Below are 25,346 nucleotides of genomic sequence, written 5' to 3' on the forward strand. Positions count from 1 at the left end.
GGCTAGGTGTGTGCCAAGATCTGTCCAGACATGTGACATTAGCCACCACTGTTGCCCTAAGGACCTGGCCCCAGCATCTCCTTTCTCCCATCACTGCCTGTGCAGGTTTGAGTCACTCAGACCTAACACAGCAGTCCACACCTGCTGACAGCTGATGGGAGACTCAATGGTGGTGCCCGAGAGACAGCTCCCCAATTCTGCTGTCAAACCTGTGTGTCCCGGGGCCTCTGAGGCTTGCCTGGCTCCACACTGACCCTGTGGGCTTCACCAAACCTACCCCTGCACCCTGACTTGCCCTTCATCCCAGAGGACCTCGAACAGGCTGGAAGAAGACAAGAACCGATGTTGACCCAGCAGCTAATCCCCAGAGGCTAGCAGCAGCTGGACCTTACCTGTCCTGCCAACAAGAATCAGGCATCCCCTGGCAAAGTGCACCCGGGGCTGGAGGAGAGAAGGGTGCTGTTTTCCCCTGCACGGCACTCATCCCTGGATGTGAAGAGGCAAGGAAGGAGCTGACAGGGCTGCCAGGCAGGCCGGAAGGCAAGAAGCAGAGAGCCAGAGACTGTGGGAACAGCTGCTGCACTTTGTGGCCAGCCTTTGCGTTCACCATGGAAAAGCTGGTCAGCTTCCTGTCTCTGGGTTGGGAAAGGGGTTCAGCCGGGATGAGGAGTGTCTGTATCATTGCAGATGTCTTTCCAGCCAATGCCAGGCCCGGGTCGAGTCTGACAACCCACCCTGGCCTCTCAGGTGGACGGGCTTGGGGCCTGATGGCCCAGGGCAAAGGTCACTAGCCTGGAGTCTGTCCTTGGCTGCGGCCCTTACTAGCCCAGAGCAGTAGGGATTCCCTCTGAGGGAAGGGCCCCTGCCCTGGCATGGAGAGGGCATCATGGTCTCATTGTGCATGAGGGGAGACTAAGAGAAGGACCCATGCCCTGGCATGGTGAGGGCTGATGGGCTCATTGTGCAAGGGGGAGATTGAGGCCCTGGAGGCACCATTTGTTTGCTGCATGTGAGACTTTTTTTTATATATAAGAATGTCGTTGATTCGTTTGCAAGGTAGAGTCACAGAGATGGGGAGGGACATCTGCCATCTGTCAGTTCACTCCCCAGATGGCCGCCATGGCCATGGCTGGGCCAGGCCAAAGCCAGGAGACAAGAGCTTCTTCCAGATCTCCCACATGGGTGCATCCATCCAGCACTTGGGCTGTCTTCTGCTGCTTTCCAAGGAGCATTCACAGAGAGCTGGATCACAAGTGGAGCAACCAGGACTCGAACCAGTGCCTATATGCAATGCACATTGGAGGTAGCGGATTAATCCATTCCACCACAGCGCCGACCCATACATGTAAAATGTTCGTGGAGACCTGAGAGGAGAATTTAGGTTCTTCTAGCCTGGGGATTTTGTGGTTACTTGACTTTGAGGGAAAAAGAGTCTGGAGCTTTCATGGAGCACAAGAGGCCATGTTGGCACTGGGCTGGGAGAGGAACTGCGGTGTCCGTGGCCACAGGGTCCTTCCTTAAAGCCAGGACAGCAGCGACTGCCAGGCAAGGCTCAGAGGCGGCAGAAGGCAGGACGGGGCCCAGGAGCCCTGTGAATCGCCACCAGCAGCGGGGGAGCCCCAGGAGTGAACAACATGTTCCACGGCCCTCTCTTCGTTCTTGCATCAGGAAGTCCCTCAGACTTCAGTCAGATCCTCCGTGGAAAACAAATCCTTCTGGAAGTTCTCTGAGTTAAGTTTCAGCTTCCCGCTCTTTGGCCACCATCCCTTCCCTGGTGCCTGGTCCCAGTGATTCAGTGTTTGTTCCGTATTTTTCTGAGAGTGGTTATATAACATGGATGTTTTTCAAAGGTTCCAGTTGACCGCGGCCCTGGCCACCTCCTGCTCCCCATCAGTACCAAAAATTGCCGGCATGGTTGTTTTTTTGGTTTTTTTTTTTTTTTTTTTTAGGGATTGCACAAGCCTGGCCCATCTGGAGACACCTCCCTTGTGCTTTTCACTGGGAGGGACTTGCCAAGACTGTCACCAGGAGAGACAAATGAAAGTCCTATTGGCAACTTAGGTTCTGGTGTGGGGAGAGCCGTCTTGGTTGCCCACTCTACCTGTGACGGATGGGAGAGGCAGGTGGCTGGACCAAAGAGATTCAGGTGGAAGCTGAGTGCAAGGTGGGAGCCTTGAGATGGCAAGGAGACTCTGTGCAGCTTTTTTTTTTAATCCTCTGGCCCAATGCTTGAACTCGAAGGACTTTAGGAATCAGTTGAGAAATTAAGATTTTTAAAAGTACACTGGGACACACGGCCATCCCATGACATCAGCATCCTATGTGAGTGCCATTTCTTTTCTTTTTTTTTTTTTTTAAGATTTATTATTATTATTTTTTTTACTGGAAAGTCAGATATACAGAGAGGAGGAGAGACAGAGAGGAAGATCTTCTGTCCAATGATTCACTCCCCAAGTGGCTGCAATGGCCAGAGTTGTGCCGATCCGAAGCCAGGAACTCAGAGCCTTTTCCAGGTCTCCCACATGGGTGCAGGGTCCCAAGGCTTTGGGCCGTCCTCAGCTGCTTTCCCAGGCCACAATCAGGGAGCTGGATGGGAAATGGAGCTGCCGGGATTAGAACTGACATCCAAATGGTATTCTGGTGCGTGCAAAGCAAGGACTTTAGCTGCTAGGCTACTGCACGTTGTCCTGGCTGCTGCACTTCCATTCCAGCTCCCTGGATAAGTGCCTGGGATAAGCAGTAGAAAATGGCTCCAAGTCTTTGGGCCCCTGTACCCATGTAGGAGACCCAGAAGAAGCCCCTGGCTTCTGGCTTCTGCCTGGCTCACCCCGGCTATTGCAGCCATCTAGGGAGTGGACCAGAAAGGGATAGTCTGTCTCTTCTCTCCTTGTAACTGCCTTTCCAATAAGTAACTAAATCTTACAGAACGAATTTTAAAATATTAAAAAATAAAATAACATATTACCTTTTAAAAAAAAAAAGTGATTAAGGGACACACAGATGGAAATCGTGAAATGCATCCAACTCCAACCCCATATCTGTGAAGCATGATGAAGGACCAGAATGAAGCTCCTTCCTGCTTCCATCTGGGCAGCCATTGTTCCCTGAGGCTCTGCCCGGAGGCCCTGTGCTGTGAGAGCCATGAGATAATTCTCCAGTTTGAGCAGCGGAAGAATAATTTTAATGGTGAACACAAGTGATAAGAAGATCCACTGTATTCTTTATCTAGCAGTTTTCCTGCAAAAGGGCCCCTGGTGCCACTTGTTGTTCGGTTCAGCAGGTAAAAATGGTGACTGTGTTTTTAAAAGGCATCCTCACAAATTATAGAGTGCAACCCTATCATTGACAGATAAAACACCAAGTTCAGGCATGCCCCCAGACCCCTGCACATCCCTCTCCATTCCAACCACCAGGCAGTAAATAACAGGGCTGGCACTTGTTTTCAACCGTCCGGCTGTACCGCAGCAAACAGGCTGTGTCCTCATGCCAGTGGGGCAGGGGATGTGGGGACCGCCTGGGCCTGGAGGGGACCCCCCACTCTGCCAAGCATGGCCCCAGGAAGCTGCAGATGGTGCTGTGTGTACTGAGGACTACACAGCAGGGACAGGGAATGGAAATCAGCCTGAATGTGTTCCCTGCTCGGTGGGAGGCAGGCAGGAATGTTCTGCTGCGTGTTCTGCTGTGACCCCTGCTATTTCAAAGCTCAGGCTTGCCCTGAGGTGGGAATCCTGGGTCCCTAACACTGGCAGGGTTTCTGTTTGTCCTGTATTTGCCCTTTGGTCAGCCCTCTTTCTGGGGCATCCCAGCTGCATCAACAAAGGAGATTTTTTTTTTTTTCTCTAAGAGCTAACATCAGAAACACAAAAAGCTAGTCAAACCTGTATCTGATCGGTACACACGCTTTGCACCCGTGACCAGGAAGAGCCTCCCCATCCTTCACAAATCCACAGGCAAGTTGTCGGTAAACGTTAGAAAGTTCCATGTCTTATGAGGAAATATTGGGGAGACCCAAGGGTCAGGGCTCTTGGTGGAACTCCAAACTAGGTACAGTGCAGGCCATGCTGGGATGTGAAGTGACCACCTTTGTGGGGGAAGAGTTTGCCCTTTTCCTTGCTCATTCAGACAAGAGTGTGAAGAGAGAGCATCATAAGCTGTTTTGGACAGGAACAGTACAGGGCTTCGTCTTTCCTTCTTCCCCTGGGGTGGCACTGCCAAAGGGGCTCAGCTTGAGTGCAGGTGCATCAGATGGCAAGCTGCTTTTCTGCTGATGGAGCTGAGCCCCTCTGAGGGCTGGTTCATTCAGCAGAGTTGTGTTCTGGGGCTCGGCAGACCTGGGTGCTGCTCGCTGGGTGTTGGTTGCTGGGCAAGTGCACCTTCCCCGTTGTGTGTAGACTGAGATGAAATCATTTGCCTTTCCTACCTGCGATGGTTGCTGTAATGACCAAATGAAGCAACAACCAGGAGAAGTAAGAAAGACACTAAATGTTGGGTTAATGGTGGCCAATGCTTGACTTTCGCCTGGATTTCTGAAGAGAGAGGCAGCTAAATGGGCTGCTCTTAAAAATATATATATTGTTATTTGAAAGGCAGAGTTGCAGAGAGAAAAGGAGAAATAGAGAAAGATCTTCTATTTACTTGCTTCACTCCCCAAAGTTGCTGTGACTGCTGGAGCTGGGCGGGTCCCAAGCCAAGAGCCAGGAGCTTCTTCTGGGTCTCCCACGTGGGTACAGGGGAGTCATCTTCCACTGTTTTTCAGGCCAAAAGCAGGGAACTGGATGGGAAGTGGAGCAGCCAGGACTCAAGCTGATGCCGCAGGCCAAGGCTTAATCCATTGTGCCATGGCACCAGCCCCAGAACGGCTTTTAGGGTTAGCTTACACAATGACTTTTTCCTTTTCTGACTGGTGACTTGACCAATCCAAAGACTGGAACCACATTCTCCAAAGACCTCGCTAAGCATCTGCAGAGTTTGCAGCTAAGTCCGCACTGCACCATGTGCAGCTGGTGAGAGCTGGGTTTTCTGGGCGGGAGATCGCATCTTCACATCTGTTAGAAGCCTGACACTACCTACTGAAATACCCGCTTGATGTCCACGAGGGCCTGGCAACCTGGCTGACAGGATGAGCAGCAAAGAGGTTGTGGCTAGGGTAGACAACAGCAGTGAGAGGAGCCATGGCCAGTCCCAGCAGCCTGGTCTGCTGGAAGTTCCCGGGGAGGGAGGCCGGGTCTTGAGGTTCCCACACCCCACTGACCTTGAGTCAGAGTTGCAGTGAGAGGTTTTCCCACCTAGGCCTCCCAGGTGCATGATGTGCCTTGGTGGGCACCAGGAGCCCAGGTGAATAGTCGTAGGGCAGAACCCACCATTTGTGCCTAGGGACTTCCCTGTGGGATTGGTTGGCCTGGGTGTTGGTGCCAAGGAGCGGGCACACAGCAGAGGTCACTGGATTTGACCTTTTCACAGTTTGACCCTGGATGGCAGTGGCCGTGTGAGACCTGCAGCTCCTCCCAGGCGGCTTGCTGGGGCTCGTGGGCAGCCAGAGACAGGAGCAAGACTGTGCCGTGGTCTCAGCTCTCCCTGACTGTCTTTCTTGCATGTTAATTTAATCTCCTTGGCCTGACTGCTAGAGCTGCTGCCTGGGGCTATGATGGGAGGGCCTTCCCTTGAAGGAAGGTTTTTGATGTGAATTACTAATGTACTTGGAAGTGGACAAGGATTATAATGAGTGCTAAGAGACCTTCCTGGTTTCCTGATGGAGGCAGCCATGTGGGGTTTGCTTCATGGCTATTCTGGTAGCCCAAACTTTGTGGTTCGTGCCACCCTGGCTGCTGGGGTGAGGGGATAGTGGCCATGGGGTTCATGCAATCATGTTTAGGACCTGGTGCCTGCTGGACACAGTGCATGGCAGAGATAGCCTGATGGGTAGCTTTTCCACTGCCCGGGGCCAGTGAACAATCTGGATAGAGAGAGTGACAGGGAGAGGTTTACAACACAGCACTGCTTGTGCTGTGTGAAAAACAAGTCTGGAGGTCTGGGGGCTGCCGGGGAGAGAAGGGCAAACCCTGCATGAGGGTGGTGCCAACTGGAAATACTGTACTCACTGGAGCTTCGCAGCACACACTGAAGTTCAGTCTGTGAACCAGGACCTGGGAGAAGGGGCAGGAGAGCAAGAATGATCAAGGTCAGAAGAAGTATTCGGAGAGTGACAGCCATGCCAGTGGGTGGGCATGAGAGCTTGCTGGAGTGAACTGGGCTCCCAGGCTTGGCCCTGAGCTCCTGAGATGACATTCCAGGCAGAATGTGCATGGACACACAGCCATGAACAAAGGCTGCCTGCAAGGAAGACAAGCACAGAGTACATCAGAATTGAAGCTGCCAACTCAAGGGGCCTGGGCTGGAGCCTCGAGGTCTGGCAGAGAGCGCCTGACTGGCAGATCCTGAATGCCCCCCTCCCTGTCCTGCCCACAGAGGGAGGTTGGCAGCTCTTTACTGTGGCTGAAGCAGTGCCTTTGCCAATCAACTCTACCTCTGCTCTGAGTCCCAAGTTCCCTAGGTCATCCCAACGTGCAGCAGCTGAAATCAATGGCATTCCAGATATTGAGCCAGGGATCTGCATGCGTAACAGCTCCTCTGTGTGTTCTGTTGGCCAGGTCTAGAAGGCCATTGTCAGAAGTGCCCGGGGCCAAGAGGCAGGGGCTGACATGGCAAGGCTCACTTTGTTGGGCATGGCTGTTCAAGCAGAGACTTGGAGGGTGGGTTGAAAAAAGGAAGGCTGAAAAGTTTGGAGAACATGTGGGGAGAGCTTGCAGGCCTGGATCCCAGGGACAGAGGACAGGAATAGGGGAGAAGATAAAAGCAGGAATTAACAAAACTCCAGCACACTGCTGCTGAGGAGAGGAAGGAAGACATGGGAAAATGGAAATATCCCATGATCATGGATTGGAATACAATATTGCTGAAATGCCTATACCACCTAAAGCATCTGCAGATTCCACACAATTCAAGTAGAAAATAGTGGCATTTTTCTGCAGAAATAGAAAAAAATTCCTAAAGTCCATATGGAATCTTACAGGATACCAAATAACAAAAATAACCCTGAAACTAAAGAACAAAGTTGGAGATCTCACACTTCCTGGTTCAGATTTATTTCAATGCCATAGCAATAAAACAATAGTGTGGTACTGGTATAAAAACAGACACGTAGTCCAATGGAACAGAACAGAGGTGTATATATATACGTACTTCACATATATACATCTGGAATCCTCACATGACCTTGACAAGGATGCAAGTGGGAGAAAGCCAGTTAGGAACGACAATCTTTTTCAGCACTTGGTGCTAGGAAAACTGTGCATCCACCTGCAAAAGAAACAAATTGGACCCTCAACCAACACCATTCACAAAAACAAATTCAAAATGGGTCAAAGACCAAAATGTAAGAGCTATTCGGGTCCACCTTAGTGACTCATTGTAACTCAGAGGTTGTCTGCTTTAGGCCATGTCTGCGAACACGAACATACTCTGAGCTCGTGGAGATTAGGGTGGCAATGCAAATGGGGCACAGGATGCCCGCAATGCCCTTACCACCTAGCAGCACTGCTCACAATAGCAGAAACATAGAAGCCCAAGTGTGTCACGGTGCATGGCAGGCTCAGCAGGATGTGGGCACTCCATAGGGTGAAGTAGTCCTCAGCCTCAGAGAGGTAGGAGATCCCGACTGGGTCCCCCAGAGGTCCCGCCAAAGCGAACCCCGTGTAAGCCCACTCCCATGAAGTACCCTCGTAGAACCAAATGGAGAGATGGGAGTTAGTGTTAAGGACGACAGAGAGGAAAGCCGGGGTAGTTTGGGCTTTTAAAGGTATAGAATTTCATTTGGAGAAAAAGGAGAGGTTCTGGAAACAGGAGCAGTGAGGAGACTGCTGGGGGAACCAGCTCCCCCTCTGCCCACACCTCCACTGCCCGTGCCTGGACAATCTACTTGAAGGGATTCCGACAGTGAATGGTATTCCATGCGGATTTTACAACAATCCAAAATCTGAAAATAAAATCCAAGGATGTAAGCTCTCCTGGACCCGAGGCTGGCCAGGTGGAGCTTCTGTGTGGTGCGCACTAGTTTGCTCAGGCAGGAGGCAGGACCCGGTGGGGACCAGGGCTGGGGTCCAGCAGTGTCCCTCTTGAGACTCCGGGAGTGTGTGTGGTGAGCGGCTCCTCACACTCTACTTCCCCTCGGCCTCCAGTTAGGGTTTTGCTTACTGTCTTATCCACCTGCCATCCCTGGAGATCTCTGACTTACTTCCTTCCCAAGATTCCTTGGATCCCTTTGCGAAGCCCCCGAGATAAAGTTCCATCCATCTCTATTCCCCAAAACATCCCAAAGCAGGGAACTGGTATCCTCACCTCTTTTTGCTCTCCTCCTGGGACCCCTTCAGTGCCCAACAGGGAGAGTGACAAGGAGAGGGTGCTCCAGGGAACTGGGCTTCCACCCATGTCCTGCCAGCGTGGCTGATTTTTCAGGAGTGGGCGGGCGATAAACAATGCACCCAGGGCTGTTGACACTGACTATGCATTTTTTGCACCCTAGGACCTGAGTTCCTTTGCCATGCCGCTCCTGGATGGAGACCTGGAGAGCTCAGAAAAGCATTCTTCTCGAAAGGTGAGGCTTCCTTGCTCCTAGCTCATGGAGGCAGAGGTGCCTGGGACCCACTGCCACCTGTGCCTCTCCCTGTACTCCCAGCTGCACACCAGGGCCAGCTCACTGTCCACGGCCGAGGCCCTCATCCCTGCTGCATTGTCCAATCTTAGAGCCCCTCTGGCCTCACTTCTGTCTCTTCTCACTTTGGGGCTGGCCGTGGCTACTGAGCTCCCCACGGGTGCTCAAGGAGAAGTATTAGCACTAAGTTAAATATCCTAAGCTGCTAAGTAGCAAAGAGATGATAGAAAGCTTCAGTAAAGTTAGGAGAGACACAGAAAGAAAGGTCCTCCATCTGCTGGTTCACTCCCCAAATGACCACCACAGCTGGATTTGAACCAGGCTGAAACCAGGAGCCAGGAACACCAACCTCATCTCTCTCCCATGGGTGGCAAGGGCCTAAATACTTGAGCCAACCTTGGCCGCCTTCCTGGGTACATTAGCAGGAAGCTGGATTGAAAGCAGAGCAGCCGGGACAATGAAATTGCACTGTGATATAGGATGCTGGCTTTGCAAGGGAGGGCTTAACCTGGTGCATTACATGCAGGGCCTGGATCCCCAGGCATTGATCTCTCTCCCTTGGCCCTGTCCCCCAGTTCCAGATCCCTTTCCCTTCCCTTTGCTTCCTTTCCACTTTCCCTTTCTCATTAGCCTGTGCTGCTTCTCCACCATGAACAATCCAGGCTCTTGACACCTGGGTAGGGTCAGGTAGACAAGGAGTGTGAGTGTGGAGAGACCAAGGTGCCAGGTAAGAGGCTGGGTGACCACAGCAGGGGAAATGTGGCCACAGCAGGGGAGGGGAGGGCACAGCAGGAGAGGGGTGGGCTCAGCACAGGAAAGGTTGCCACAGAAGGGAGGGGAGGGGAGGGCAAGGTCCCCTACCCAGTTTCCTTTGCCATCAGGATGAGAAGGTAGAGATCTGGGGTGGGGCAGTGCCCCCAGACCTCCTCTCACCCACAGAGCCCTGGGCAGGTAGATGCAGGAAGGAGCCAGCAATGGATGCTGCCAGCGTTTGCTCAACAGCCTGGGACTCAGTCAGAAATTCTGACACTGGAAAAAGCGTGTGTGTTCTCCGAGCATGTTAAAAGTACACACTTTACGGCTCCATGGGCTATGGCTCCCTGCCCAGCTCTGCTCTTAATCAGCAACCTTATTAGCTAAGAAAGACAGGCAGAGAATAGCCTCATGCCTGGGCCCAGAGCTTCCTGGTTTGTCAGGGACTGAGCTGGACTGGCAAGAAGGAACCATTAAGCTGCCAGCCTCATGGGGAACAGGGACCCCTGTATGCTGGGGCCTGCCAGAGCCTTTCCTGCCAGCCAAGGATGGGTAGGAGCTGAGACCACCGCAGGAATCCCCAGAGAGAGCTGGGGTCCTGCACAGGCCCATGCCTTTGGTGGCTCCAGAGGGGTCCAGATGAAAGTGGAAAAGGACCACAGGGGTGTTCTGGCCACCTCTTCAGGTTTACTCATCTGTACCCAGGGAATCATCCAATTACACAGATCAAGTATCATTTTCTTGCAGCTTGCACACTGGCCGTGACTGGAGCTGTGTCCTTAGTAGCTCAGCAGCATCCACTGTCCACCTGGCTCCCAGCCTGCCCGGGGAGGCAGCCGGGGCCTGCCCTCCATCTCTTTGCTCTGCGATCTCTTGGAGATCCTATGCATCTTGGTTCCTTTTCTGTAAGGGACCCCAACATCATCTCCACCATGCCCCTCCTCACCAGAAAGAGTTCTCTGGGCAATGTGGGGGCTGAGTTGGGGAGTCCTGAGCTGGCCCCCCTCCCCAGGCAGAGTTCTCTGGGCAATGTGGGGGCTGAGTTGGAGGAGAGCCCTGAGCTGGCCTTCCAGGAGTTTCAAGTGTGACTCCCCCCCTGGACCTTGGCCCTCCTCATTTTCTTCCTTTTTCCCCCTTTTAAAGATTTGTACATTTTTATTTGAAAGACAGATTTTACAGCGAAAGCAGGAGAGAAAGCGAGATCTTCCATCTGCTGGTTCACACTCCAAATGGTCATGACAGCCAGAGCTGAACTGACTCTAAGCCAGGAGCCAGGAGTTTTGGGGGTTCTCCCATGCAGGGCAGGGCCCCAAGCCTCTGCTGCTTTCCCAGGCCACGAACAAAGTTGGATCAGAAGTGAAGCAGCTGGACATGAACTGGTGTCCACATGGGATGCTGGCACTGCGGGCCAAGGATTAGCTTGCAGTGCCCCTACCCCGCTCCACCATCTGCACTTGGTGCTATGAGGGTGGAGAGGCCTGATGAGGCCAGCCTTCCAGAACCTTCTGGCTTTGGGCTCCTGGATGCTCACTGAGTGCTAGAGAGAGGGGAGTGATCGAGGGCATCAGAGTGGCCGACCCTAAATCAAATCTGGCTGGGCCTTTCCCTTTGATGAGCCCTTGCGGGTACCCCTCATGGCAGGAGGAGGCCTCACATCACACACTTTCCATAACCCAGCCCCACTTCCTCCTGCAGGCCTCTCTGCTTCCCGACAGCCTGCGGGCATCAGGGACCCATTAGTACCAACCTCACAGTGCTACAAGGTGATCGGTGTAAATACTCCACAATGTGTCAGGGACTACGCTAAAGACCTTGCTTGTGTTGTATCCCATTGTCTTCATAGTTATCTGCAAGTAGCTCTGACATCAATTCACAGGTGAGGAACTAGAGGCTTAAAAAGCACAGGTCGGGGCTGGCACAGTAGCATAGCAGGCTGATCCTCTGCCTGCTGGTGCCAGCATCCCATACAGGTGACGGTTTGTGTCCCAGTTGCTCCACTTCCCATTCAGCTCTGTACTTATGGTCTGGGAAAGCAGCAGAGGGTGGCCCCTGCACCCATGTGGGGGGCCTGGCAGAAGCTCCTGCCTCCCAGACTTGCTGTCCTGTGTGGGGGAATGAGCCAGTGGATAGAAGACCTCTCTCTTTCTGTAAAAGCTGTCCTGTGTCACTTTTTCATTCTGCTACAAACAGCCAGGATTGGGGTGCAGGTTTCTGCCCAGAGCCCTTGCTGTAAGGTCAGCCTCTACCCGATGTGTGCTGTCCCTACAGAGAATAAGGCTTGTCTCTTCCCTTTACCTCCATTCCCCACCCCATGCCTGTACATAGGGACCTGATACTTAAAGAAACTCTGGCTTGAAAATTTATTTCCAGGCCCTACTCTGAGTCCCACAGGTGGGATGTCAGCTACACTGGGTAAGTCCCTACAGGCAGGAATGCAAATGCTTTTCATGGCAGGTGCTCAAAAGAGGGGGGAAAAGCTGAACTTTGGAACCAGGTGAGCGGCTCGCCTTAAAGCCCCACGACTCAGATTTGGGGGCGCCCTCTTGTGGTGGGAGGACTCCCCTTCCCCTCGGTCCTGCACTGGAAGTGTGGGGACCCCAGGAGGACCCGAAAGAGCGCACAGAGTTGGCTCTGGGTACCACCGAACATCCCTGGTAGCCATTACAGAGTCTCTGCTGTTACTATCGCTTCTCCATCTTTTGGGTAAGATCAAGCGTAAATGAGTTACTCTTCTCTTGAGCTACTCAGCCGTGAGTTCCTGAGATTCTTACAGTTCCAGTGTTACAAGTTTCCCAGGAGATAGGGCAGTGGGCGATTAGCACACATCGTGTGCTTACTGTGGATTCGGGCAGAACCGAAGTCCACTTGGGGCCTGGCGTTGGACATTTAGCACTACCAGAAGCAGGTAGGACTAGGATCCTTAGAGGATGAGTGGTCCCAGTAGGAGCCGCAACTGGAGTCAACGGGCAGGTTGGGAGCTCCCATGGCAGGAAGGGCGTCTGGCCAGCTTTGTTCTGGGCCGCAGACTCTGGGGCCTTCTCATTTTGAGGGGCAGAGAACCGCAGCCCTGAGCAGGCAGACCTAACAAGTTCACACAGGAGGTCCCAAGAGGCAGGCCTGTGAATGGGCTCTGGGAAGAAGGTGCATCACCCCAAGCCTTCCGCACCTTCCGCACCTCTATCTTCCCTGCCAGCAGCTGCGCCTCTGCCTCTTGGAAGACCCTTCCAGGAAACTGGACAACGTGGCCTGTGGGCCTCTGGGATGATGCTTGACCAGCTTGTGGAGGGGCCACCCTCGGGTCAGGTGCTCATCTTCTGCCCGTGTCTGGGCCTCTCCGTGGAGCATCTCAAGGCCACTTCTCCGGCAGCTTGGTGAGAGTGAATGACGCTGATACGGTTCAGACTGGCCAGTGCTCTCAAGTGACCGCAGCGTGTGTCTGTCTCCCTGTAGGTGGACAGCCCCTTCAGCTCGGGCAGCCCGTCCAAAGGGCTCTTCTCCAGAGGCCCCCAGCCCCGGCCCTCCAGCCCCGTGTCTGCTCCCGTGAGGCCCAAGACCAGCCCCGGCTCTCCCAAAACCGTGTTCCCGTTCTCCTACCAGGAGTCGCCTCCGCGCTCGCCACGCCGCATGAGCTTCAGTGGAATCTTCCGCTCCTCGTCCAAAGAGTCTTCGCCCAACTCCAACCCGTCTACCTCACCCGGGGGCATCCGTTTTTTCTCGCGCTCCAGAAAAAGTAAGACAATGATGCTAGGGTTGCAGGTGGGTGCTGGGCTGCCGGTGGCTGTCGTGACCGTGCTGAGTGCGCAGGTCTGCGTCGGCCTCCCCTGTGGCTCTCCCTCTAAAACAACATCACTTTACACCTGTCACTTTTCCTGCACTGACCTCTCAGAGCCTAAACCTTCCTGAGTTCACAGTACGATTGGCAAGGACAGCAGCCTCTGCCGCGCAGCATGGGCGGAGCAGAGGGCTGTCCCATGCCCAGGGTCAGAGGGCAGGCTCAGTTTTGGCTCTTTGTCTTCCCCAGCTCCTGGCGTGCGGTATTTGGGGGCTTGGGAGTCCCTGTTTCTGGGGAAGGGAGGCAGGATGGAGCTGCTGGGGAAACAGGGAGGAGATAACACGCGTGTGAGAGAAGGGTCCCTTAGGCTCCTGTGCATTTGTGAGCTGAAGAGCGACTGTGCTCACTTGAGCACTGTGGATCACACTAACGATCTGTGAGGGTGCTTCAACGTGCTCGTGGAGGGTGCAATGAAGACAGATACGGGCGTGAGGGGGACTTGGGCTGAACAGCTGAGATGGCTGGGAGGACTCCCGTGTCTGACAGCAGAGGGTCTGGGGTCAGTGCCCAGCCTGGGTTCCGTTCCCAGCTTCCTGCAGAGGCGGCCCCTGAGAGGCAGCGGGCTGGCTCTAGGAGCTGGCTTCTGGCCCTGGGGGGACCTGGGTTGAATTCCAGTTCCTGCCTTTGGTCTCCCCAGGCCTCAGGCTGTTGTGGACATTTGGGAAAGTGAAGCATAGATGCGAACTGTCTGCTTCTTTCTTTCTATGTATTGGACACTCACATTCACATATTATATACTAAATATATATTATATATTATATATTTTAGTACAAAAAATTTTGAAATCCATGCATCGGTAGTTCATAATAAGCATTTTCTGTAAACTTTTGGAAACTCCTAGTATGTGTGGATTTCAGACTTTTTCATACCAAAATAAACGATTAATTCCATTTTCCATGAAGTTTCCGTGAAGTCCCCTCCCATCAGGGAAGGTGGAAGTCTGGGAGATTGTTTCTTTATCCCCGAAAGAGCTGCCTGTTGGAGCGATGCTGGTCCTGCTCGGTAGGACCGCAGCATACTGGGGTTTTAAGAGCCTCTCAGAAGAGGAGGAAGGCAAGGGGGTCTCCTCTTTACTTACGGACATGGGTGGTGTGGGGTTCTGTTTCTAGTCCCCCTAAATGATCTCTTTTAAAAAACAAAGATTTATTTATTTATTTGAAAGAGTTACTGAGAGACAGAGAGGAAGAACTCATCCACCCACAAGTTCAATCCCAAATGGCTACAACAGATGTACATGCCCCAGGCTGAAGCCAGGAGCTTCATCTGGTCTCCCACCTGGGTGGCAAGGCTCCAAGCACTTATACCACCTTCTGCTGCTTTCCCAAGCAATTAGCACGGAGCTGAACTGGAAGCAGGGCATCCAAGACAGACGCCAGCACCCATGTTGGGTGCCAGAATTGCAGGCAGTGGCTTTATTCACTGCACCCCAATACCGGGCACTGAAATGATCAGATTGAAAGCTCTTCCGCCTGCCTGTGACCCTTACTGCAGATACTCATATCCCAGGATTGAACCATTACAGGGGCGACAAAGCCATGATTCTCCCTGGAAAGATGTTGGAAATTGCACCGACAAAACCCCCTCGGGAGCAGAATATCCCAGTGCTAAGGTTTTAAAGTCCTAGAGGACACCCCATTTTCTCGGCAGCATCCTGCCGTTATGAAATTACTCACCAGGCACACATGTCACCCCCACATCAGGCCACCTGCTCCTTGACAAGTAGCGTCAAGCCTATGTTGGAGATGGCAGATGGCATTAGCAGACCTGGAGGGGCTTAGGACAGCAGAAACTTGTCTCTCACAGTTCCAGAGGCCAGAAGTCCCAGGGGAAGGTGCACCTGAGGGTGTTGGGAGAAGATCTGTCTGCTCCATGCCTCTCTGCCGGCTTCTGCTGTTGCTAGCAGCCTGCGTGGTGTTCCAGGCTTGTGAGATGTGTTACTCACATCTCTACTGCCATTGCCACACCTGTTCCCACGGGCCTCTCTGCTCTTCTTATAAGGACATTGCGTTGGATCGAAGATCCCTCCTACTCCAGGATGACCTCATCTTAATTACATCTGCACCAACACTATTTCCAGAAGAAAAAAAAAAAGAGCATGTTCAAAGGTTCTGGAAATGACATACATGTTGATGGAGATCTTACACAGCCCAGGACACAGTTTCTATGAAAAATGCCAACATGCACAGTTCACTTCACAGGCTGTGGAAATGGGTGGCCAGCCTGCTACGGTCAGAGATGACGCTGAGGGCAGAAGACACAGACCAGACCGGGTCTGGCTGGTGTGGGCAAGCGCACAGGTGGGTGCCAGGGGGCAGGGAGAACCAGACCGACTGCCCCCAAGCTCTGCCTGCCGGTGTTCCCGGACAGATGGGCTGCTTCATTAACGCTAACATATCCAGGGGGCAGTGCTCGGGGGAGCCCCCCAGGTGGCCCACAGATACTGCCAGAAGTCAGGCAGAGAGCAGACAACGCCCGCCGGGATCTCCTGCAGGAAGTGGGAGTAGAAAGGATACGAGACTGGAGAAATTAAAGGGCTTGCTGCTGACTGCCCACCCCCCACACCCCAGCCAGCCAGGCAGGGCCAGTGCACGGGGAGCGGGGTCCACAGCACCGTCAGCAGCATGGTGATGGTTGGGGTGTGTGCGGCAGGTCCTCAGTGAGGGGAGAAGGTGCATCGCCACTCAGACACATACTGTGCTTCATCTTTCCACAAAAACCAGAGAATCCACACTTGCCTGTGCGACAGGGGCCTCCTCCTACACCCTACACCGCTGTGCGGTCCTCGCCTGTTGCTTTAAGTTCGTATGACTTGTCTTTTTGCAAAAAAAAAAAAAAAAATTACTTATTTTTATTGCAAAGTCATATATACAGAGAGAAAGAACCAGAGAGGAGGGTCTTCTGTCCGTTGATTCACTCCCCAAGCAGCCGCAACAGCCGGAGCTGAGCTGATCCAAAGCCAGGAGCCTGGAGCCTCTTCTGGGTCTCACACATGGGTGCAGGGTCCCAAGGTTTTGGGCCATCCTCGACTGCTTTCCCAAGCTGCAAGCAGGAAGCTGGATGGGAAAGGGGGCTGCCGGGATTAGAATTGGCACCCATATGGGATCCCAGCGCCTGCAAGGCGAGGACTTTAGCCACTAGGCTATCATGCTGGGCCCTCATGATCTTCTTCTAGCTCTATACCTACAAGCAGTTCATGGATGGGATGGACAGCAGCTGGATGGAACATTGGGGTTTTGTTTATTTTATTGAGTTGAAAGGCAGAGTTACAGAGGAGTAGTGAGAGAGATATTTCATCTGTTGATATTCTGCACATGGTCACAACAGCCAGGCCTGAGCCATGCTGACACCAGGAGCCAGGAGCCTCAGCTAGGTCTCTCACATAGATACAGGACTCCAAGGGTCTGGACCATCTTCCGCAGCTTTCCCAGGCACATTAGCAGGGAACTGGATAGAAACAGTGACAGCTGGGACTCAAAGTGGCACCCGTAAGGGATGCCAGTATAATAGGTGGTAGCTTAACATTAGTTAGATGACTCTTTCAAGGTGGGAACCAGATGAGGATTGGATAAAAATCACGGCATAACAGACCAGAGTGGTGGAAAAGGAAGGCCAGGGATTCAGGGTCCTCAGGGTACTGGCTGTCCAGCGCATGCTCCCTAGGTCCTCAGGGTACTGGCTCTCCAGTGTGTGCTCTCTCAGGAGGTCCCTGTTGTGAGTGGGCAGGCTGTTCTCGGGTAGTTTCTGTAGATGCAGGCATCATTTGTATGGTGTGGCGTGGTTTTGCTTCTGAGCACCCAGGTGGATGGTGTGGCTTCCGGCTGTGTGCATGTGGATCTGACCCTCTTTTATGCTGCTGGACAAGTGCTTCTCCATGAGGCAGAGGACAGAGCTGGGACTCATGTCTGTCTTTGGGTCTGGTCGGTTCTCCATTATACTGCTGGCTTTGGGCTTTGGGGATGTCCTTCCATGAGTCCCCGTGGTCCTGATGAGGTCACCTGTCCTCCTGAGTCAGCTGCCCACACTCTGTGGGTTTTCAGGAAGTGGGTCCGCTCCATACTCACGTGAAGGTGACCCATGTGCTCTGGAAAGGAAAGTCCTCAGAGCAGCGTTGGGGGGAGGGTGCGGATGGGGGCTTCCTTGCTTCCCACCAGGGTTTGTGTTCGTTTTATGCTGCACCCTCACCATAATTTTCCTTTAGAAATCACGTGTGGTTTGGATGAATTCCCACATCGTCACAGAGGCACTGTGAGGGTCTGTGGGCTAGCTTCTTGCTCCCTACACCGCAGTAAGCATCTTGGGGCACTGGGTTGACTTGGAACCACAAAGAGAGGGAAGAAAGGAGGTACTGAATCTCCTCACATTCAAGACATGGTGGCCTTAAGTCTGGCCTACTTCAATCTTGATCTTTTGCGCTGGATTTCACCCACAGGAAGGTATTCAGACCGACCACAAGGGGGCGGCATCCCCCCACATGCCGAGCCCTAGGCTGGGGCAATGGAAGCTCGTGTCCAAGGAGGCCTGAACTCAACAGCACGGGAGCCGGACGGCCTTTGGGATGATGCTATCTCGTAGATGGTCAGACCAGTGGGGTGTGCATGGGATGCCTGGCAACAGCTCAGATTGGGGAAGCTCAGGCAGCTGGAGGGATGCTCTGGGAAGCCACCAGGGATCAGCCAGGCGGCAGACAGAGCGGCTCATGGCTGGGATCAGGCAGGAATACTTGGAACACCCACAAGGAATTGAACTTGCTCCAGTAGTTCAGTTAGAATACTCAGGTTCCTGCATCTCCTTTGATCCTACTCATTGCAGAGGGTCCCCTAAGAGCCCCCTTGAAATTCCAATGAGCTTTATGGAGTTTATTTCGCTTGCAAACCCTGGGGTCCTTTCACGCCACTGCTTCAGCGTTGGATTGCAAACAGGGCTTCCTTTCTAGCCCAGAAACTTGAGTTTATTTTTCCAGTGAAAGCCTGCTTTCCCGTAAAACGCCAAAGGTTTTTGTACTGTGTGTGGAGGAATGAACTTGGGCTCTGAAGACTTTAATTTAGAGTCTTCAAGTCTTCAATTTACATGCCAAGGGCTTCCCGGGGTTCAGAAGTGCCCGTTCCAACTTGCCCCACAGAACAAACACCAGGCGTTGTGACCGCGTGGGACAGTCAATAGAGCCTATTGTGCCGAAAAAGAGAGCAGGTCTGGGAACCCTGGGGTCAGGCGCCAGCAGTTTTCCTTCTCCAGCCTGGAGGTCTCAGCCCCCCGCTGGTGATTGCAGAGCCATGGGCAGAGGGGTGGACCCACCTAAGCCAGTAAGCCAGGCACGAGGGAGGAGACAGTTAGCATCTCATGCCACCCGGGGTCCTGCCTGCATGAACACAGATGGAGTTGCATAGGTTCATACGGCCACGGCTGTATGGGGCGTGGGGAGAAGCCTGGCCGGTCACAGCCTCTGCTTCTCTGTTACAAGAGGGTAGGCCAAGATGATGGTGGGGGGGGGGACTGGAGGCTCAACCGGCGGCTGTAGGAGCAGGAGCCAAAGGGGCCAAGGTCCCAGCCAGGATGCTGTTGCGCTGCAGAGAAGATAGCTGAGCACTGAGCATCCTGCTTGTAGGGGTCAGCCTGTGTATACAGACAGAGCAGGGGAAGGGCCAGGAGTAGACCAGACCCCCGGGACTCTGCCACATGGGTCTGGGTGCTGAGCTCTGGGCCTGGGACAGATCCCCCCTGGGGTGCACCCCCAGGGCTGCAGCCCAGGGTTGGGCTCCACAGGCCGCCTGCCTCTGCTCAGGCTGGGCCCCGGCCTCATACTCCACATACCCTCTTTTCTAAGCATCAACCAGCTTCTGGATTTGTGGTTCAGGCAAGAATGTTGAACAAAAGTCGAGCAGGCAGAAGCACACTCAGGGCAGCAGGAAGTCGGGGAGGCACCAGAAAGGCCTCATGTAAGCCTGGAGGCGACGCCCGGGACCTTCCCGAGCACCCTGTGGGAACTGGCCTGGCTGCCCGGGAGACCACCCTGCTCTGCCAAGCAGGGTTTCTCCTGAAGCAGGCCCCACAGCCTTTCTGCAAAGGTGAATGTCTAAGACATGTGGGGACCACATGGTCCTCCTTGCAGCTGCTCAGCCAGAGACAAAACCAGTGGGCACAGCTGGGGTCCCATGCATCATTACAGAAGCAGGTGGCCGGCAGGACTTGGCCACTGGGCACTGCCTGCTCCTGCTTTTAAAACTTGAACTTGATGACGTCAGTCCCCTATTCAACCCCCACCCCCATAGGTAAGGTGTCGTCTTTTTTTTTTAAGATTTAATTATTTTTATTGGAAAGGCAGGTTTACGGAGAGAAGGAAAAACAGATCTTCCATCTGTTGGTTCACTCCCTAAGTGGCTGCAATGGCTGGAGCTGTACTGATCCAAAGCCAGAAGCCAGGAACTTCTTCCAGGTCTCTCCACACAGATGCAGGGTCCCAAGCCTTTGGGCTGTCCCGTACTGCTTTCCCAGGCCAGAAGCAGGGAGCTGGATAGGAAGTGGAGCAGCTGGGACATGAACAAGCACCCATATGGGATCCTGGTGCGTACAAGGCGAGGGTAAATTCACTAAGCCATCATACCAGGTCCAAGGTGAGGTTAAAATCCCAACTTGCCAAGCCTGCACGGCCCCCGCATCTGCCCTTGGCTGCCTCAGACTGTATCCCAGCCAGCGCCTGGCCTCCTGGCCTTTCTGCTGTCCAAGATGTGGAATGTGCCTCTCGCTAAGAGTCCCTGGACCAGATGCTGTGCTGTGTCTTCCAGGTGGAGGGACCCCCGGTACCCCCCAGGCCAGGCCAGGACACCTCTGGGAGATGTCCTCCACATCTCTCCGTGGGGCCCTTACTGGCTTGCCAGGTGCCCCTGGAAGGCGGGGTAGAAGTCAGGGAGGGGAAAGGATGGTGGGACAGAGCCAAGGCAGGACAGGTAGGGATGGGGCTGAACGCTCAGGAGTGCAAGAAGGGAGGTGGGAGCCTGGAAACTAGGGAGACAGTAGCCCAGCCCAACTGCAGTGGGTCCTGTGCTGAGCCCTGGATGTTTGCAGAAATCAGCAGTGCCCTGAAGTACATAGCATGACCGGCACAGCTAGACTTGCCCTGGGTTGCCAAAGGCCGGCGCCAGCTGTATTCCACAGCTCAGTGCCTCCCAAGGCTGAAGGGCTGCCCCCTCTCGGCCGTCACCCCAGCCCTCTCCTTCCTCCAGCCAAGGCCAGCGCCCCAGGGGCCTGCGGTTTCTCGCTACAGCTGGAGCTCTCTGGATCAGGGCAGCCGATGAGAGCTGAACCCCAGGGTTGAGCGGACTCCAGAAAAAACGTGACTCATCTTGCCTGGCCACACAAAAAGGAAAAGTATGTGTGGCATCCCAGTTTCCTGAAAAGTTCAGCCAGAGGTGGCGCCTGGTGGAGTTCTGCGGGCCGGGGAGGGCGCCCTCTGGTGGCTGCCATGCGCGCAGCAGGAGCCGGGCTGGCCGCGACCTGGGCGGGGCTGCCGGAGGAGACATCTCTGCCAGGGGAGACACCTCCTCGGCCCCTGGAGTGACAGACTCGTCCTGTCCTCGGGCCAGGAGCGGGGGTGGTCCTTCCTCAGGAGACTGCCCAGGCCGCCTGTTACTTCCGAACTGCTTTTCACAAGTAACATTTTATTCGGCCCGTTTCAAACTGAGAGAGAGAAGTCACAGAACAGTCTCCTCACGCAGGTGCTCCAGACCCTGGCCTGCCTCTCTCTCTCTCTCTCTCTCCCCCTATCCTACACCCCCCGACCCCTGAAGAAGCGGCAGACGTCACATCCTCCATCCCCGAATTCCTCAGGGTCCTTCCTGGAAGCGGGCTCACGCTGCCCGGCCGCCGTGTGTCCGGCAGGAGGCCCGGAAGTGGCCGTGCGCGGCGTGACCTTCGCGAAGCCGCGGCTCTCGGAGACCTGTCCCTGCGCAGGCGTCCTGCGGGCGGCTCTGGGGGCACGGCTGGTGATGGGCAGCAGGTGGCAGCGCCCCACAGCAGCCCCAGCTGGGAGCCCAGGACGCCGAGGCCCCTCCGTGGGGACGCGAACTCGCTCCCTCGGCTGAGGGAGCTGGCTGCTGTGACAGAACTTGTTGTAACCCATCAGTGCGTTGATGTAAGTATCTCCGTTTCTCGTCAGCTTTTGCTTTGCCAGTTATAAGCTTCAGTCGGTGATTTCTGAATAAATGACTACCACGGTGAGCACCAAAAGGCTAAATTTATCATGAATCCTGCACTGACACTCTACCTTTTAAAAGATTTATTAAATTTTTATTGCAAAGGCAGAGTTACACAGAGAGAGAAGTCTTCCATCCGCTGGTTTACGGCCCAAGCGGCTGTAACAGCCAGAGCTGAGCCAATCCGAAGCCAGGAGCCAGGAGCTTCTTTCGGGGTCTCCCACGCGGTTGCAGGGTCCCAAAGCTTTGGGCTTTCCTTGACTGCTTTCCCAGGCCACAAGCAGGGAGCTGGGTGGGAAGTGGAGCAGCTAGAACATGAACCGGCACCCATGTGGGATGCCAGCGCTGTGGACAGAAGCTTAGCATCTGGTGCCCAAGTAGGGATTCTATTTTAAGAGTGTGTGTGGCCTCATGGATTTGTTGTGACCATGTTACGGAGCTCAGATTACCCTGGCCTTGAGCAGCAGGAAGCTCTGCAGGCGGTGTCTGTGTCCTTGCTCTGCCCCGTCATCTTTAGTGCTGGAGTCAGCCATCATTCCAAGACCACACGTGACTTTTAGTAGCAGATCATGCTTAGAAATAGGATCTCAGGGCCCGGTGCAATAGTCTAGTGACTAAAGTCCTCACTTTGCACACACCAGGATTGCAGATGGGCTCCGGTTCGTATCCCAGCTGCTCCACTTCCCATCCAGCTCCCTGCTTCTGACCTGGGAAAGCAGCAGGGGACAGCCCAAAGCCTTGGGACCCTGCACCTGTGCGGGGGAGACCCAGAAAAAGCTGCTGGCTTCGGATTGGCTCAGCTCCAGCCATTGCAGCCACTTGGGGAGTGAACCAGTGGACAGATCTTTCTGTCTCTCTTTCTCTATATGAATCTGCCTTTCCCATAAAAATTAAAATAAATCTTTCAAAAGAAAATAACAAGACCCAAGCTCCAGCTTCCCTGGAGATAAGAGTGGTTCTTACCAAGCCATCATTAGAAAGCCAGTTTGTCGAAGAATTTACCCCTGTTGGCCTTTCAAATTTGTAGACTCCATGTAACTTCTTCCATTAGAAGAAAACACACAGCGCGTGTCGTTTCTCACCCTGACCGTTTGACGTGAAGTTCGTTCGCCTTGTCAGAACTACTTCCTCAGCTGGGCGAGCCCAGCCCCCCTGGTGTCAGCCCTCATCACGCCTCCCCGCAGCTCCTCGGCTGTTGATTTGCTTTCTCTCTCTGCGGATTGGCCTCTCCTGGAGAGCTTGCCGACAGGAGTCATAGGATGCGAAGCCTTTGGTGGCTGCTTTTTGGCCCTTAGCTTGCCGTTTTATAGTTCCGCCCATGTTGTTGCGTGTGTCAGTATTTTGCGTTCCCGTATACAGCTAAGTACTATTCTGTTATCTGAATAGGTTGCATTGTGTTTATTCCGTTGTTGGACATCTGGGTTGTTTACGCTGTGACTTTCGGGAATGCTACCACAGTGAGCATTTGTGTACAAGTTGTTTAAACGCCTGTTTTCAGTTCTCTTGGGTAGGCACGTCTAGGAATGGTGTTCTTGCGCCATGTGGGAATTCTATGTTTAATTTGCTGTTGTCACATTGTTGTTCGCAGTGGCTGCACTGTTGGCATTCTCACCAGCAATGTATACTGTTTCCGATTTCTTTATGTCCTTGCCAGTTGTTACTGTCTGGTCAAAAAGCAAAACCGTGGCCATGATGTGGTTGTGCCTTGAAGTTCTCTAGAATAGAAGCACCAAGTATCTTCTTTCTTACGTCATCCACTGATTGGTGGGAGCCCTCTAATTCCAGATGCCAGACACACTGTGTGTGTGTGTGTGTGTGAGAGAGAGAGAGAGAGAGATCTGCAAATGTCTTCTCCTGTTCTCTGTGTTATCATTCTCCCTCTCTTTTAAACTTATTTCCTTGTATCATAAAGGCAGATTTACGGAGAGAAGGAAAGACAGGAGGTACAGAGAGGAAGATCTTCCATTTGCCTGGCTCACTCTCCAAGTGGCAGCAACAGCCAGGGCTGAGCCTACCCAAAGCCAGGAACCAGGAGCTTCTTCTGGGTCTCCCCCACAGGTGCAGGGTCCCAAGACTTTGGACCATCCTCCACTGCTTTCCCAGGCTACAGACAGGGAGCTGGATAGAAAGTGGAGCAGCTGGGACATGAACTAGTGCCCATATAGGATCCTAGTGCATCCAAGACGAGAATTTAGCCATTGAGCCATCACACCAGACCCAAGCTGTCATTCTCCTAATAATAATCTTGGTGCACAGAGTAGTTTAGCTTTGATGGCAATAAGGTTTTAATGATGAAAACCTCAACATGGGATTTGTTCCTTAGCTCCCGGTGGCTTGCCTGCCATGGTGTCAGAGGCTGATTTGATCTTGCGTTCCCTCTCATGCTGCAAAGAACTGGGACCAGCCCCAGGCTGCCCAGAAGCCTGAAGACTGAGCTGGAGCACTCTGGAGAATCAGTGGCAAATCCTCTTCAGGTTGCCATTGTGAAAGGTCAACCTCCTGTCTCTGCCCCTGGACAGAAATGAGGGTGAGAGCTAGGTGGCCAGGCATGGACGCCCTTCTTCTGGTTCCCAGGCTCAATGTGCTTCTCGACCTGCTTTGTTGGCACTGAGATGGCACCGTGCTGGCTTTCTCTGCCATGTCCAGTCACTGCCATGGACTATATTCTGTTTGCTTGTCTGCCTTTTCCCTCCTCTCTGCATTTTACTTGTGGGTGAAGTGGTCCATTCACATTGTTCAGGCATCAGACAGTGCAAAATGCTTTCTCCTGCTGGAGTGGGTGATGAGACAGCTCGCTTCCGCACCCCATGCCTTCACCAGTGTCCCCTCCTTTCTCTTTTTTCCTCTAAATGAACCCATCATTGCTTCTTATTGCCTAGTGAGAGCTTTTTTGTCTAAGAATCCCTATGAAGTTTTAATAGAACAGTGCACTGTTCCCCGCTCTGTGCCTTGTGAGTGTATCTGTGCTGTCTAGGAAACGTGGGAGTTTGACCTTTTCCCAAGAGCTGGTTTTCTCCTGACGCTGTCACCCCTACTGAAAGTGGCACCTTCAACAGGAAGGAGTTGGAGGTGGTGCTTCACGGAGTAACGTCGTGTCTGACACACCTGCAGTGCTGCCAGTTAACGTTGATGAGCAATCCGAGTTACAGAATCCTTTTTTATATTGTCAACCTGAGGGAATGAACCGGCCACACAATCTAGATATCTAAGACTTGAAGCCATCAGGTACCAAAACATTTATGATTTTTAAGATGCGTAAGATGCACCTTGCAGTTTTCCTACTCAAACAAGACTAAATAAAACATTGCTCGTGGCAGAGGGTGTTGGGTCCTTATTTTGGTTACACCATCATCCATGGACTCTGCAGCCACCACAGGATATAAAGACGATACCCTGCAGCACAGGACCCTGAGCTCCTCACACACTTCCTGTCCCTCACCTCAGGCCACCTCACGGCCAAGGGCGATCGGTACCAGTGCCTCGAGTAGCACCCATCCCCTCTCCCATCACCATTTCCTGCTGATAAATCCATTTCTGTGTATGTGGTCACCAGGAGCAAATCACAAATAGGAAAGTCCATTCGTTCCCTCAAGAAGCAAAGTGATGGGCTTCCAAGTGGTTGTCTGAGGAGCAGAGTTCTGCACCGCTGTTCCTGATTTCTCTGTGGAAGCCCACGGTTGCCCACGTGTGGGGCTCCAACTGCAAGTTCCAGGGCTTTACAGGCGAGGCTGACCCTGGGGATCGCAACCTCTGCCTTCTCAGCACCATGCCCAGGCGGCCAGCCATCGAGTATTTTGTGACCTCAGCTCTCCGGCAGCGCTGCCTGCGAGGAGTGTTGAGACACATAGCATTCACTGAGCCTACTTCC

At 53.4% G+C, this 25,346-nt stretch overlaps 1 protein-coding gene across 3 annotated transcripts in view; it reads left to right on the top strand.

Annotated features, from left to right (window-relative positions):
- The window catches only part of PRKAG2 (protein kinase AMP-activated non-catalytic subunit gamma 2), a 215,863-nt gene that overhangs the window by 50,485 nt on the left and 140,032 nt on the right, over positions 1-25,346 (top strand). For all 3 annotated transcript variants that reach the window (XM_041002353.1, XM_041002351.1, XM_041002352.1), the window contains exons 2-3: positions 8,579-8,650; positions 12,911-13,190. In XM_041002353.1, the coding sequence (XP_040858287.1) occupies positions 8,579-8,650; positions 12,911-13,190 (352 nt within the window). The remainder of the gene's footprint in view (positions 1-8,578; positions 8,651-12,910; positions 13,191-25,346) is intronic.

This window comes from Ochotona curzoniae, unplaced genomic scaffold (assembly GCF_017591425.1).
Source record: "Ochotona curzoniae isolate NIBS_2020 unplaced genomic scaffold, NIBS_Ocur_1.0 scaffold_2476, whole genome shotgun sequence".
Lineage (NCBI taxonomy): Eukaryota > Metazoa > Chordata > Mammalia > Lagomorpha > Ochotonidae > Ochotona > Ochotona curzoniae.